The sequence below is a fragment of the Balaenoptera borealis genome (assembly GCF_965194805.1).
Source record: "Balaenoptera borealis genome assembly, chromosome: 5".
In the NCBI taxonomy this organism is placed as follows: Eukaryota; Metazoa; Chordata; class Mammalia; order Artiodactyla; family Balaenopteridae; genus Balaenoptera; species Balaenoptera borealis.
Window position 1 is genome coordinate 116,986,789 of NC_138862.1, and position 16,595 is coordinate 117,003,383.

Genomic DNA, 16,595 nt, shown 5'->3' on the forward strand with positions numbered 1-16,595 from the left:
CCAACTCTGATATCCCTGCCTGTTTGTAACATTTTAAATGGTACTCATACGCTATAAGTAGGAGGGCTATGGTTTTAAATTTTTATGATTATTGTTATTTTGCACCAGCAAGAATCCCACCTTCATCCCTGTACCAGCTGCCCCCAGAGTCCTGCCTGGGGCCGGTAACTCATCCCCATGATGTCCAGCGCAAGGAGGCAGTGCGCCCCAGAGCAGTTCTGGTGGCCGCCCCATCTCCCTCCCCGCCCCGAAACTCACCGCAAAGCGCTTCCCACAGCTCTCATTGCCACAGCACCTGCAGCAGTCATTGTTCTTCAGGCCCAAGAACACCAGCGCAGGGAAGATCATCTACCGGCAAAAGAAGCATCTCAGAGTGGGTCTGGTCTGGCATGTGAAGGGGGGCCCGAGCCTGCCTGCCTGCCTGTGTGAGGAACCACATCCGCAACGTGGGACTTGGTGACCAAAGAGGATGGCAAGAGCTAACGGAGCCTCGCTGGTGGGTAGACAAGTATTATGGAGTCTTTAGGTTCTATCTGGCCTAACTGCAGCTCCAAGGCAAGATGTCAAGATACGACACCCTGAGTTTCCATTTACATGGTGGGTTAGGATAGGGATAAGAAACTTGTCCTCAGTTGTCATGAAACATGAATCTCTCTCTCTCTCTCTCTAAACCAGAGGTCCCCAACTGCTATTGGAAACAAGGGGTAAAGAAATCATTAGCACAAGAGTGGAAGAGGAACCCACACACACCTCCTTCTCTTGGTGGGTTTTAGTCAATCGATTAACTAGAAAATGTGTGCTCCTTCCCCAACCTCCTCAACCCAGCACCGCAGCATTATCTCGTTAAAGATATTATGCGGCTCTCAGTTTGGTTCAGGGAAGTCAACTGACCCATGGGAGCTGCCAGCCTAAGCTTGGGGATTTCATTACTTAGTCAATTTAGTGCACATGTCTCTGGCAAGTCCCAACGGGGAAGGGAAAAGATTAAAGTGCTCACTTTTCATCATGCGATGCTTGGGCTTTCGTTAGCAACTAAATCTCTTCCTGTTCAGTAAGTACCCAATTTTAAAAGGATGGAGAGGAAAATCTCCTTTGGGGAGATTTTAAGGTTTCCTTACTCACCAAGACCCCGCTTCCTAATATTCCTCCAAAATACCAGACCTCGTCAGAAAGGTGGTCATTGTTGTCTATCACTTTTCCTCCAGGGAAAAATAGCAGGAGGTGAGCCAGGAAGCCAGACACAGCGAGGGGAATGAGGGTGCCGCCCAGGCACTTGGCACACCTCGCGGTGCACATGCCGGGGAGGTAGGATGCAGGTCTCGATACGCGCCCCCTCGATGCCTCCTTCACAGGCTCTCTTCTGAGTTATCCGCCGCAGAGGCGTAATAATTGTCCCCAGATCAATCCGAACTTTGGAGCTGAGAAGCAAAATCAGCCTGTGAACTGTGTCCTTGGAGTCGCTTCAGCTTCTCAAATATAGCAGAACCTCGATGGCGATGGACATTTATACATTCTCCCTGACCCGAAGTCTTTTTTTTTTTTTTTTCTGCACCCTCATAAATAAGATTACGTTCATTGCAATCATTTTGCCATGGAGACCAATAACCTCTGTTAATAATCCACCAGCACAGACAAGACACTCAACCTTGCTGCGATTGAACTTAGGGCTGGAACAAACAGCATCTGGGACTACTGCACCTTTAAACTGACAATGGCCCTACACAAATCAAGAAATATTTCCCCCAGGCCCTTTATAAATCACTGTAAAATTGAGTTACATCCTAGCTGAAATCATGTCTCCTGAGTACTTAATGGTCTACAGTGCGTGTCTTTGTTTTTTCCGCTGAAAGCCTAGCATGCAAAAGAGTTACTTGAAAGAGCTTCTTTTTTCCTCAATAGGAAAACAACAATTTGATGGTCTTGTTGGGTATTGCTGAGCTCAGGCCTACAGGAATTTTTTTAAAGGATAAAATCAGAATAACTATTTATTTTATTGCCTGATTACTCTATTTCTATACTTGCTACTCTATTAAGTTCTATCTCTTTCCCAACCTGGTGTGATAGAAAGAGCAAAAACTGTTTTCCCAATCACCTTGTTCACCTATAGCTTCCATGCAGGAACAAAAAGCTCCACCTTTACAAAGGATAAGGGGAAAGGGAGGTCGGCATTGGGTGGAGGAGAAGAAAGATACTGACGAGTAGATTGGAGGCAGAGCAGTCAGGGAGTGTAAGAGGAGGTAAGATGGGACCTCTACTGGAAATTTTGCCAACTGCCCAGGGTAGGATTCGGTTACTAATTTGCTTTGTGTCACTTTAAGAAAGTCTCTGCCATGCCTAGCCCCAGCCCCACCTTATGCAATGACCCTGCTCAGTACTGGTTGCTCTGTAACAGCTGAAGGACTATGGGGTGGAAACGGAGCCTGCTAGCTCTTTGTTGAGAGCCTAGAGGTTAGAATAAGACAGTAGGTAGAATTTCATAGTCAATCTGTAGCTAAATAAAAAGCAAGTCACATCATTATCATGGTGAGACCTGTCCTACAATGGAGTTGGCCACCTGTTTCCAGGGAAGCAGTGGGCAGTGTTCTGCCAGGGCTCAGGGACCCTTGACCAGGGAAGCTGTGGACAGGATTCCAGAGAAGTCAGGTAGGATGGACGCTGAGTTTCCTGCTGAAGATTCTGTGAAATGTGCATTGGTTGCTCTATAAAGATACCTTCTGAGATCTCAGGGCTGGGGCGAGAAGAAAAACAGCAAATGTTTATTGAGCATGCATAATGTACTAAGCACAAACCACGAAGATGTCATGTCCCTTCTACAGGGGAAGGCACTAGGGCTCAGAGAGGTTAAGTACATTTTGCAAGTTCATCCCAGCATAATAAGGCGAGGAGTTAAGATTTTAAAACAAGATTCTTTGTCACCACAACCCAGGCTATTGTCTCCCTAATAGATTTTCTCTTTTAGAAATTAACAAAATATTATCTTTTCGATATAAACAATAGAATGACGCCATGTGTGAAGTATATGGGTACAGTGGGACATACTTCCTTCTGAACAACGACAAACAATTGTGATTTTTTTTTTCTTATTACAAAGTAATACGGGATTTTTTCTGTGGGGTGAGGGGTAGAAAAGTCACATAAACAGATAAGCAGAAGGAAGAAAAGGAAAACCAGCTGTATTCCTACCACCAGCCGGTAAGGACTGTTATCACTTTGCTGGAAGTTGTTTTCCAACACTCTGAGCAGGTGCAAATGAGCTTTCTTTGTAACCCACCGGCTTTGACAAGGAGTTCTGAGAATAGTGCCAGGTGGAAGACAAAAGTTCTCAGGATGTAAGTGTTGAGTTCATCTTTGTAGATGCCACCTTGGAGCTAGGCAGCTCTCCTTTGGGGACTGGGCAGTTTTTTCTTTCTTCAGAGACTTTTGCCCCTAGAAGTTACCCAAGGCATTTGAATAACACTGGGCAACACAGCCCTGATGTCCTAGACTTTTCAGACTAGTAACTGGAGTTACCAATCACTAAGTGAACAGGTGAAAGTAAAAGATACTGTGGACCACAGTTCAGTTTTCTTCCACGATTTTTAGAAGATGTGGTACATGAGTAACTATGAGGGAGAGGCCCGAGGTCATTTATTTCCTGTGTGGAGAAAGGGAAACGCTGACTGTCACCCTTCTGGAATGCCCTGACTTCAGACAATTGGAGGGTGATTAATTCATTTATTGTTCAGCTATTCATTGTGCCTTTAGACCTGCAAGCAGGAAGTGGAACACCTAATCTGGGGGAAGGGGATGGGGAGGGGAGGGAGGCTTGGTGAAATTCACCCTCAGGAAGGGTGGGGTCATTGTTCTAGGCATTCATGAGATTCTGGCAACCGATCTTGTGACACCCATGCTTGACGTTTGCTGTTCACTCTGTTTAGCAGTGAAGCCCTTGAACCACAAGGGCTAGAGCCCCCCTTTTCAGAGACAGCGAGGAGGAGGTGGCTGGGACTGAGCCCCACTTTGGATCCTGTCCTGCAGGAAGAAGACCTCAGAAGTGAGAGCAGCTGGCAGCTCTGGAAGGGACAGAAAGGGATCCTTGCAGAAAGGAAAGGAGAAGAACATGAGTCTGGTGGCTCTCCTCTTGGACCACACCCTCTGGAAGTTTGATGGCAGGGGATTAAGCAGCAGAAAGTCCGGGGGTTCCTGGCGGTGATGCAGGCACTCCACCCCTAAGCCAACGAGCAGTGTACTTGGAGATGTTTTCCAGGTGACTCTGCCCTCCTGCGGGAGGCACAACACTTGGGTGATGCTTTCTCAGCCTGCTAAACTCTTCGCCTGGCAATAGATGAAGAATCATCAATTCAGTGCAATCAGTAAGTGTGTTTGAAGCACCCACAACGTGTCCACCAGTGTGCCAAGTGCTGTCCTAGTGAACAGAATAAATCTGACTTACTTTCTGCCCTCAACAGTATTACAATCTCTTACTTGGGACAAGAGGTAAAAAAAAAAAAAAATCACGCGCAGAGGTCAAATGAGTTAACTGCCCCTGAGCAGAAGTAGACTAGGTTCTTCTGTTCGTCTTAAAGTAGATCAGGTAATTCTTCAGCTCTACATATTGTCATTGGGGTTACTCGCTCTTGATCAGCTAGGGGCTGCATTGCACTGGTTTTTAGGGTCCAAGACGGCTTCACTCACATGCCACGTGGCTTGATGGGAAGGGTGGTAAGATTGGGCTCAGTAGGGTCCCTCTCTCCCCCCTGTAATCTTAGGGGTCCGTACATGGTCTCTGCAGTAAGGTAGTGAGATTTTACATGGTGGCTCAAGAGACAAGAAATAGAAGCTGCCAGTTTCTTAAGGCCTGAGTCAGAACTGGGACAGGGCGACTTTTATCATATCCTCTTGGTCAGAGTCATCTAAGATTCAGGAGAGGGGCATAGACCTCACCTCTGCGTGAAAAGAGTGTCAAAGTATTTGTGGCCATCTTTAACCCGCCACAGTGGTAGAGGTAGGATTCGAACCCAGGGAATCTGGCTCCAGAGGCCGAGCTCTTAACTACCACGACGTAATGCCTCAATACACCGTGCTGTGATCAACACGGGGAGGGCTGCCTGTGTGCATTTAGCTTCGCATCCAGGGCCCTTCTCAGCTACAGGCTGACTAATCTGGATAATTCTCTCCATTTTAGATGGGTGGACACTGCTTGATTAGGATTTGGACTTGGGGATTTTGCAAGCACCATCGACACCTAAACGTCAGTATCTCCAGTTGTTTTCAAAATCAGAATGAGCAAGCATACCCTGCCTCATGACTCAAAGGGGTGTGCTGTGGCCCTCCCAGGTCTCAGTACAAAAGGGCACAGCTTGACCCCTCAGAGAGGCATGAACTTTGGCTGATGAATCTCTTCTGAGAGATCTGCTCAGATATTGATTGGTTTCCGCGTCCTTTCTTTTTAGCCTTATGCTGCTATGGTTGTAGGTGGTAAGTTAGCTTTCGCTAGAAACTCAGCCACCACCCACTCTCCGTAAAGTGGAACATCACTAATTGAGGCTACTCATCCTCTTTTTAAAATTAAATATACTCACAGGTTCTAAAGTAGACTAAGTTTAGAAATTCATGTCATGGTTTTAAAAGGCAGAGAACATCATTAATCATTAGAGAAATGCAAATCAAAACTACAATGAGATATCATCTCACACCGGTCAGAATGGCCATCATCAAAAAATCTAGAAACAATAAATGCTGGAGAGGGTGTGGAGGAAAGGGAACTCTCTTGCACTGTTGGTGGGAATGTAAATTGATACAGCCACTATGGAGAACAGTATGGAGGTTCCTTAAAAAACTACAAATAGAACTACCATACGATCCAGCAATCCCACTACTGGGCATATACCCTGAGAAAACCATAGGTCAAAAAGAGTCATGTACCAAAATGTTCATTGCAGCTCTATTTACAATAGCCAGGACATGGAAGCAACCTAAGTGTCCATCAACAGATGAATGGATAAAGAAGATGTGGCACATATATACAATGGAATATTACTCAGCCATAAAAAGAAATGAAATGGAGGTATTTGTAATGAGGTGGATGGAGTTAGAGTCTGTCATACAGAGTGAAGTAAGTCAGAAAGAGAAAAACAAATACAGTATGCTAACACATATATACGGAATCTAAGGGAAAAAAAAGCCATGAAGAACCTAGTGGCAAGACGGGAATAAAGACACAGACCTACTAGAGAATGGACTTGAGGATATGGGGAGGGGGTGGGGTGAGATGTGACAGGGTGAGAGAGTGTCATGGACATATATACACTACCAAATGTAAAATAGATAGCTAGTGGGAAGCAGCCGCATAGCACAGGGAGATCAGCTCGGTGCTTTGTGACCACCTAGAGGGGTGGGATGGGGAGGGTGGGAGGGAGGGAGATGCAAGAGGGAAGAGATATGGGAACATATTGTATATGTATAACTGATTAACTTTGTTATAAAGCAGAAGCTAACACACCATTGTAAGGCAATTATACTTCAATAAAGATGTTTAAAAAAATAAAAAAAATAAAAAATAAAAGGCAGAGAAATGTGAACACTGCATTTATTTTTTTATGTTTATAAAGCTGACTTTATGAAATTATATATTATTTTTTTGGTCTATGCCTCTGCACAGGTATTTCCCCAGTCATATTTACTTCCTAAAAATTCACAAATATGCTAGAAAACAGTAAAAAAAAAAAAATAAAACAAGCAAAATTCGGAAAATATTGAGGCTTCTCTGAGAAGGTAATGTACTTTTGAAATTTTATTGCCAAGAAAAAAATTTTAACAAAATTATATAGTTAATATTTATTGTATGCTTGTTACTTGCTAGGTGTGGCTTTAATGCTTTTCATTATTAGCTCATTTAATCGTGACAGTGTCCCTCTGCAGTGGGTACAGTAACTCACTCTTTCCTACATGGGAGGAAACTGAGACTCAGAGGGGTAAGGAGCTTGCTGAGGACCCTGCAGTAGAATACATCAAGTCAGCATTTGAACCCAAGCCCGCACACTGCTTGTCTTAATAAAAGGAGAAGGCAGTGCTCAGGGAGATGGGAGGGCTTACACTGGCCCGCTGCCCAAAGATACTCACACTAACTTTAAGGACTGATTCCCAGCTGCAAAAGAACTGAGCAAAGAGAGCAAAAATTATGGGTAAGACTAAATACTAGGGTGGTGAAAATATTAAACCCAAAATTTAAAAGGCAGGTCTTGTTGTAGGGAGCTGGTGTGATGAGTATTTACTTACTCTGTGGCTGACTTGGGCTGCCCTTCCACTGCTGGTGGTGGTGTTCAGAAGCCCGTGTTGAACGATAAGCATCACTCACTTGAAATCGAATGACCAGCTCCAAATCACAGAAAGTCAAAGTTAAAATAAACTGCTTTCCTTTGGAGACTGAACTATAATTGCAAAAAAAAAAAAAAAAAAAAAAAATTCTCCCAGTAATAACTATGCTGATTAAACTTAGAGGGTATAGAATGCATCCTAGAGGTCTTTGGTGGTCTTCACAGTACCCCGTACAGCTTGAGGGACATTGCAGAGGCCCAATATTTTCCTTTGTTGAGATTAGCATTATTGTGATTACCTATATGTATATCAAAGCTTTTAACAAAGTTAAAGACCACGGTTTCTCAAACTTTAGTGTGTATATGACTCATCTACTATCTTGTTAAAAGGTAGATTCTGATTTAGAATGTCTGGGGTGGGGCTTGAGATTTTGCATTTCTAACAAGTTTCCAGGTGATGCTGGTGGTCATGTCATATGACATACCTGTGATCCTAGGACCATGCGGTGAATATGTACACATTTATTAGTATACTTATTTTGGGCCAAATGGACACCTTCACTTTGACTTCCCACTGGATCTGCCCTGGGTGGGGTGTTTTGGACAGTTGCTACTTGCTCTAGCAAACTTTGTTCTGGAGATAGTTACTGCCAACTTGGGGATTTCAGAAGGTTCTGAGATTGCGAGAGGGCTCTCATCACTCTGGCTTACTGATTTCTGTGCGCTTTAAGGCAGTAGTTCTCAAAGTGTGGGTCCATTAAAAATTTTTGCTGATGTCCACTGGAAGGGCCTTACCACTCAGCAGTCTGTCTTCTCCCTCATACTCACTCATTCCCTACTGCATTCCATGACTGTTATTCTAGCCCTTTCCACATTCCCCAAGTCCTCCCTCCTTTCATCCCCACTCCTTTGCATCTTATAATCTCTCGTTCCACTTTGTGGAAAAGGAAGCTCAAGTTCCTTTATTCATCTTCCTTTTTTTTTTTTTTTTTGGCTGCATGGCATTCAGGATCTTAGTCCCCTGACCAGGGATCGCACCCGCACCCCCTGCAGTGGAAGCGTGGAGTCTTAACCACTGGACTGCCAGGGAAGTCCCTCATCTTCCTTTTAACTTTGTTATATTTTTATACCAACACTTCCTCTTCAACTCAAATTTTGTCCTTATTTTCATTGATTTTTATTATCTTTCCTATAAGAAGGTAAATTCTCTCACCTGTGCTCTTGTTTCCATTCCAACACACCTCCTCTGAGACTGTGTGATCTCATATACTTTTAGTATCCTCCCTTTACTCGTTTCTCTACCCTCTTCCCAGATGTTAGGTTCTTACCTTTCTTTTCCTAAATTTTTATTAAGGAAGTTAAAAAATATCTGCCAAGTATAACCAATATTTTATAATAACTTTAAATAGAGTATAATCTATAAAAATATCAAACCACTATGTTGTACATCTGAAACTAATACAACGTTGTAAATCAACTGTTCTTCAAAAAAAAAATTTGCCAAGTAGACAAAATTATATAATGAACTCCTTTTTACCCGTTCACTAACTTGAATCATTATCAAAGTTTGCCACTTTTGAATTTTTTTCTTAGAAACATCTTCCCTCGGCCCTGCTCCTTCCCTGAGCTACCACTCTACTTCTTGGTTTCCTTTAGTGATCAAGCCCCTCTCTCCAGTTCCTGGTCCCACCTGATTTGTTAACCTCTTGTTGTCTAGTTCCTGCCCTGGGCTTACTATAGAATGAGTCACTGCAAGACTGATGCAGTGCCCATTTCTCAGGCCTCACTCTTTTTTGACCTCTGCAGCATTTCATTCTTCCCTGTAAGCCACTGGAGTCACACTGGTTATCTGTGCAATGACTTTAGAAGTCAACACTCTGCAACGTTCTCCCTTCCTGAGACTTTCAAGGCTACATCGACTTTCCAAACTTATCACCACATCAATAACTTTTGTCTTAACCTCTGCCCCAGAAAAGGAGATGAACCACTCCTTAAAGACAGTGACTATATCTTTTAGAAAGGTTAAGTCCTTGACTGTACCTGGTACAGTACCGTCACTTAATTGAAGCATCATAAACTATTAACTGATAATGGTGATGATGGTGATAATGACGGCCACCTCACACAACTATAAAACCTGACTTGTGGAAACGCAAGATAGGATCATTTATTTACTTCTTGAACCCACAGTTTTGATACCCTTTTAGAATAACCATATAGTTAATTACCTAAAGTTTCCAAGGCTGGGATTTCCATGCTCTTGTGCTTCCTGTGTAATTTTGAATGCATTTTAAAATTCCACTTAACACTTAAGAGTATCCATTCATTGCTTGTTCACAACTAAATTGAGAGCTACTTAAGAGTGCATGTAACTGGCAAGGTGGGGTGAGGGGGGTGTCTTAGGGGGAGGGCAGAGAGGGAGAGGAGAGATTATCCTACCTGATTGAAGCATGGTATTTTCTCCTGTTGGGGGGAACACCTGAAAAATAACATCATGTTGAACACTTTCTGGCAAACAGTTTAGACAGTTGTGGGTTTTTTTTTTTCTTTTCTTTTTTGCCGTGCTGCGTAGTGTGAGGGATCTTAGTTCCCTCACCAGGGTTTGAACCCTGGGCCATGGCAGTGAAAGCACCAAATCTTAACCACTGGACTGCCAGGAAACTCCCTAGACAGTTCTGTTTAGACAGAAGAAACATCAGCCACTTCCCTTCTCCCATGTGCAAATACTCACTGGCTATGAGTCCCCACATGGGCCACAATCTCACAGCTGCCATGATCCACAGAGTCTTACCTCTGCCTGATCCAGGACACCTCTAGTGTTTTCACTGACCATGAGTTCAGCTCCTGGTGACTTCCAGAGCTGCCTACCAGGCTCATGGTTCATCTACCACCTGCAGAGCGAGGAAAGAAAACCCCGAAGATCCCTCAAAGCTTCCTGGCTGAAGGGATTTGTCCTCAGAATTTTGTGCTTCGTTCTTGTGAAGACGCCTGACCGTCATCCCACAAGAAGGTACCTTCTCAGAGTAACTGAGGTGCCTGTGCCTTTGAGGCAGGCCCGCTATCAATTCTTTTTAGAAACCCTGATGGTATAATGGAAAGAGTCTTTAAGTCTCTACCACTTAATAACTGTGGCCCTTGAGAATTACTTAATCTCTCAGAGCCTCAGTCACTTCATCTATGAAGTGGAATAATTGGCTATCAAGGGTCAAAGGAGATGATGTAGGCAAAGGTCACGGCATAAAGAGCAGCTGCTCATTCACCAATGTCTTCAATAGACTTTATGGTCAGCATCTTCTAGGTGTAGGGACTTGGTGGTGAACAACCCTCCTCTCAGGGGCATCATATTCTAGTGGGAATTCATCACATATTAGTTCCCCTTCCTGTTGTAAGTACATCTACAATTACATCAGGTATATAATATTTTAGAAAAACTGATGCTCCAGCCAAGCATAAATCTGCCTCTCTTTGACAGAGTCAAGGCAAGTAACAAGTTTTTTTCCAAAAGAGTAGAAAATAATCTGGTTCATTAACTTACTACCCTTATTACTCTGTTAGAAAAAGGACACTAGAAAACTCATACCAGATGGTACATCATGTTACTTGTACCCAACTTACAGGACTAGAATCCCTGCACAACATTAGGTGTCACCTCCTGACGGTCTACCAGAGGGTGAGCCCAAGGTAGTAAGAACACTGAACTCCACAGAAGACAACAGAACTAACAGGAGAGATGTACATGGGCAGCTAAGAAGTTCATGGCTGTGTCTACAGAATGCTTTATACCTGCAACTGGCAGGGAGACAGGAGTAGGGAATAAAACATGCATTGCTTTATAAGCAGAACAAAACTTTTCTTTCTTTATTTTATAAAATAAAATCTGAGTATTTGGCATCATACAGATCAAACACTGACTTTTTTTATTAGCTGAATTTCTTATGTTGCAGCAGACATATTGAATAGCCCACACCAAACTAGGCTGTGATCAGCTGAGGCTCCAGGTCCCATCGTCACATCACCAAGTGCACGTGTTTGCAAATGACTATTATTCAGCCTTCAGGGTGCGTTCATAGCATCATCTCACTCCATCCTGCCAACGAGGTGGCCACTCAGGTATCGTTACAGCCATTTTCTTTTAATGGATGAGGAACTGAGATTTGCTAAAGTTCACACAGTCAGCAAGCAGGAGAACTAGAATTAAACATCCTCTGACTTCCAGGCTAAGGCTGTGGCTGTTACCATGCAGGCAGAGACAGAGCGTCCATTCCAGAATGCCTACCAGCACCTAACCCCAACTACCGGCTCTAAACACACATGGCCAAGCTTCTTGTTCACTCAGCCTCCTTCTTCTCTGTCACCCTGCCCCCAGGTAAAACTAAACTGAAGAAATATGTATATATATATATATATATATATATATATATACACACACACACACATATATATAATATATATATAAACAAGCCTAAGTACCTGCAGGAGGATAAGAGACCACCTGGAGGAGAATCCAGTTGGTCTGGATTATATACATGTGTATATACATATATATGTATCTATATATATATATGTGTGTGTATATATATATATATGTGTATATATATATATATATATATATATATATAAAGGACTTAATTATCATATGTGTTACATGTTGGTTTTGCTGGGAGTATGTTATCTAATTAGGATTAGTGATTATCCATTTTCTTCTGTATTAGTTAGTAATTGCTGTGTAACAAACCACACCAAAACCCAATGGTTTAAAGCAATAAGCACTTTTAATTATTTATAAATCTACTGTTCTTCTGCTCTTAGTTGGGCTCCCTCATGTGTTTGAGGTCAGCTTGTAGATTAGCTAGGAGCAGGCTGGTCTAGGCCTAGGCTGGGACAACTGGATTCTCCTCCAGGTGGTCTCTTATCCTCCTGTAGGTACTTAGGCTTGTTTACTTGATGACAATGGCGGAGTTTCAAGAGACACACTGGGTGTGTGCAAGATCTTATTTGCTGTATTGTATTGATCAAAGCAAGTCACAAGGTCTGCTCAGATTCAAAGGGTGGTGAAAGAGACTTCTCTAGATGAGAGGACCTTCAAAGTCAAACTGAGGCCATTAATTGGGGTCATCACTTCAATCAATCTAAGAATTCCTACCTCTGGCTACTGTGAAATGTGGGCCCAGGCTGTTACCCCTCCAGATCTTTCAAAGGTAGTTGGACATCATACAAAATATTCTAATTTGATAGTGATTGGAAACCAAATAAAAATTTCCAAAAACAGTGTGTAGGCAAACAGAGCCTTTGTATGAATCTTGGAATTAGAACCTGAAGTTCTATTGCTTATATATGTTATATTGCCCCTGGTAGCTCATTGTACTTATTTTGACCCAGTGCATAACAACCAAATGTTAAAATCAATATTCATCCAAAATTGAGCAAAAGCCAACTATTAGCTTCATAGGATAAACGTAAGGGATATAAGAATGAACCTGAAATTTTACCAATAAACTTAATTATCATTGCAATTTTATTATTTGAACTTTTTGTAGAAGTGTGACTAGCATGAGATCAATAATTACTCAGCACTATCTACTGCTTGATACTGTGTGCTAATCTAAATAGATGCTCATTTTGACTGAAGCTGGTGGAGAAACAAGGTATTTGGGGATACCTCACTATTATTTAGTGCTTTCTCTTTTTCTTCATAGCATTGCTTTTTTTTAAAGTAAAAATTGAATATATTTAAGGTGTAGAGCATGATGATTTGGCATACGTATATATAGTGAAATGATTATTTCGATCAAGCTATTTAACATGTCATGTCCTCACATACTTACCTGTTTTTTTTTTTTTGTCATAAGGGCACTTGAAATCTACTCTCTTAGGAGATTTCCAGTACTGTATTCAATATAGTACTATTGACTACAGTCATCATGTTGTACGTTAGATCTTTATTCATACTCCATAACTACAACTTTGTGCCCTTTGACCAAAATCTCCCCATGTCCCCCACCTACCCAGCCCCTGGTAATCACCAATCTACCCTCTGCTTCTATGTATTTGACTTCTAACATTTCACATATAAATGAGATCATGTAGTTTTTTTCTTTCTGCCTCTGGCTTATTTCACTTAGCATAATGCCCCCCAGATTCATCCATGTTGTTGCAGATGGTAGAATATCCTTTGTAAAGGCTGAATAATATTCCACTGTATATATATTCACAATAGCCTAGATATGGAATCATAACATTATTCTGTCTAGATCAAAGACAATTGATCACAGATGTCGTATAGTTTTGAAGTTTCTCCTGCTCATAACATTTTGAAGTGGTTAAAGTTATCTTTATGCTTTTAATTCATCCTCCTAATATGTAAAGAATTTCTAAATAAGACTTTTCGTTGAAAGATGTATGACCCAAATGGAGTTTAAATAATCAAAAATGAAATACAATTTTGAAAGTTTATTTTATTTAATTTTATGAAAGTTAGAACACCAATTCATTCTACAAAGGTTAGAATTATTGAACAAACTGTCAACTGATTTCCCTATTGAGCAATTTAGTAGTTCTTAACTGTTTTTGTATATCAAATAGACAGCTCTCACAATCAAAATGAATTATTTTGACATTTTACCCTTACAGATGTAAACAATTAAATTTACATTTTAGCTGTCCAATAGAATGTTAATGGAAAGAGCACGTATTAATGGAAAGAGCACGTAAGGAAAGTCTTCATTCCAGGTTATATCTGGAAAGTTTATCTATATTTGAAAGTGAACAGTCAGATAAAAGATATCTAAATGGCATGACATGCTGTTGCAGAGTGTATATATCCCGTCCCACACACTCTTCCCACTATGTGATGAAGATGGTTCAGTTCAGGTCTATACCCCTTCCCTTTGAGACGGGGTGAAAGTGACCCTGAGGTTAGGTCATAAAAGGCAATATGACCTCTGTGTGGTTCTATCTCTAGGAATTCTTGCCCTTGGAAACCAGTTACTATGTTGTAAGGAAGGCCTCACAGGAGCACTACAGCCAACAGCTCCGTGCCGTGCTGACAACCGGCATCCACTGCCAGACGCAGGCAACCTCCATCTTCCAGCTGAGGCCCCAGACATCGTGAAGCAGAAGTGGCAGAAACTGTCCCCATATGCTCTGTCAGAGTTCCTGACCCATAGAAAGTATGAGATATCATAAGTGATTGTTGTCACTTTAAGCCACTAAGTTTCATTACGCAGCCAGAGTAACTGGAACACATGCCTTGTAATTAAGGCTGCCAGATAAAATATAGGATGCCCAGTTAAATTAGAATTTCAGTTAAACAGTATTTTTTTTTTTTTAGTATCAGTATGTCTCATGCAATATCTGGGACCTACTCATACTGAAAAATGACTCATTGTTCTTCCAAAATTAGAATGCAACTGGACGTCCTGTGTTTTTATTTGCTAAATTTGGCAACCTATGTGGAATCTACGTCATCATATTCACTGATCACCCATAATGTTGGAGAGGCCAGAAATGACCCTGCAGACACAGGCACTCAGACTTCCAAAAGCTGGGGCCTAAGCAGAAAAGCAGATCGTGGCTGACTGCGACGGCATTGACCCTCCCTTCATCCTGTGGCTCTCAGGTTCTCTCTGATCCCCACATCCGTTCATATGGATTGCTTCAATCAGAGCTGACGAATAATGACAGACTTTTTAAATGCAAAGAGTACTCTGGAAAAAAATTATATCTTTACCTTTTTCTTGAAAACCTGCAACTGGGCATCATGCCTCTTAAAACCACTTCTGATAAAACTGTTGTCCATTTCCTGTCACACTACTAAATGTAGACTCTTTGTCCTTAAATTTCTATATATGAGCAAATGTGACATTGTGGGGCTCTAAATTTAAAAATTGTCCTTTTTCTTCTCAGAATTTTTTTTCCAGTAGGGAATGGCAGATGAAACAAATGATGTCTGGGGATTTGGTTCAAAATAGCCATTGGCATGGGTGAGTGTAGAGACACTGCAACATTGGCCGGCGCTGGGAATTTGGTGGCTGGGAAGCTGGTGATGGCCACATGGGGGTTCATTTTACTGTTCTTTCAACTTGTATACATGTTTGAAGTTTTCCATGACAAAAGTTAGGAGGAAGGAAAAAAATATATATTAAAAATATAATATAATATATAATATATATAAATATATAATACATTAAATATATATTTATATATATATTAAAATGTATAAAGTATAACGAAAACTATTTTATGCTCTATAATTAGAACACTGAAAAGTCATCCAGCCCAGGCTTCCCTGGTGGCACAGTGGTTAAGAATCCGCCTGCCAATGCAGGGGACACTGGTTCAATCCCTGGTCCGGGAAGATCCCACATGCTGTGGAGCAACTAAGCCCGTGCGCCACAACTACTGCGCCTGCGCTCTAGAGCCCGCGAGCCACAACTACTGAAGCCCGCGCGTCCGGAGCCCGAGCTCCTCAACAAGAGAAGCCACCGCAATGAGAAGCCCATGCAACGCAACGAAGAGTAGCCCCCGCTCGCCACAACTAGAGAAAGCCCATGCAGCAACGAAGACCCAAAGCAGCCATAAATAAATAAATAAATAAGTTTATTTTTAAAAATGTCATCTAGCCCAAACAAGTATATTGTAGCTAAGATAATGGAGTCCTGGTGAGACAGTGACCATATCAAGGCCACACGAATGCAGCACTTGAACTCAAGCCTTCCGAATGTGTGCCAATGTTTCACACAGCTCACAGTATACTGTTTCTTTAATCTTTCCAGTCTCATAAATCATAATTTTACAATCATCAAAAGTTTGGAAACTCTTTTTAAACAGCTCTGTTCCCTTGCATCTCAATAGGAATGCAGTCCAAGGGAAGAATATTTGATTTATTTAGGTCGTAATAGGAAAACTTATTAACGTTTAAAGTATAACGTTGTGAACAAAAACGGGCAAAATATCTAAAAAATGCATATGATTTATATATAAGGTACATACTCAGGATATATTTTTAGAATGTAATTACTTGTAACTTTCTCTAATTCTCCCCCTGCCCGTCCCCACGTTCAGTTGTTTTCTTGACTCTGAATTCAAACAGCACACATTTTTTTTCTAGCACTTATCACTTCCTACTTGGTATGTGATTTGCTTATATAGCCTATATACCTCCTTATTTATTCATTCAATGAATATTTTGTTGGGTGCCAATTCTGTGCCCAGCAGTGCTGGGTTTACAGTGGTAAATAAAACAGACTTGGTCCATGCTTTCATGGGGCTTAGTTGGGGAGAAAGTAGGCAAATGTGAAG

General features: G+C 41.7%; 1 protein-coding gene and 1 long non-coding RNA gene across 2 annotated transcripts in view; both read right to left on the minus strand.

Moving 5' to 3' along the window:
• TM4SF4 (transmembrane 4 L six family member 4) overlaps nt 1-5,621 on the minus strand; it is a 31,922-nt gene extending 26,301 nt beyond the window's left edge. Inside the window, exons 1-2 of the mRNA XM_082394497.1 lie at nt 1,123-5,621; nt 259-348 (exon numbers count right to left, since the gene is read on the minus strand). Of these exons, the coding sequence (XP_082250623.1) occupies nt 259-348; nt 1,123-1,296 (264 nt within the window). The 5' untranslated portion in view covers nt 1,297-5,621. The remainder of the gene's footprint in view (nt 1-258; nt 349-1,122) is intronic.
• LOC309629967 overlaps nt 1-16,595 on the minus strand; it is a 156,616-nt gene that overhangs the window by 82,674 nt on the left and 57,347 nt on the right. The gene's annotated exons all lie outside the window — the stretch shown is intronic.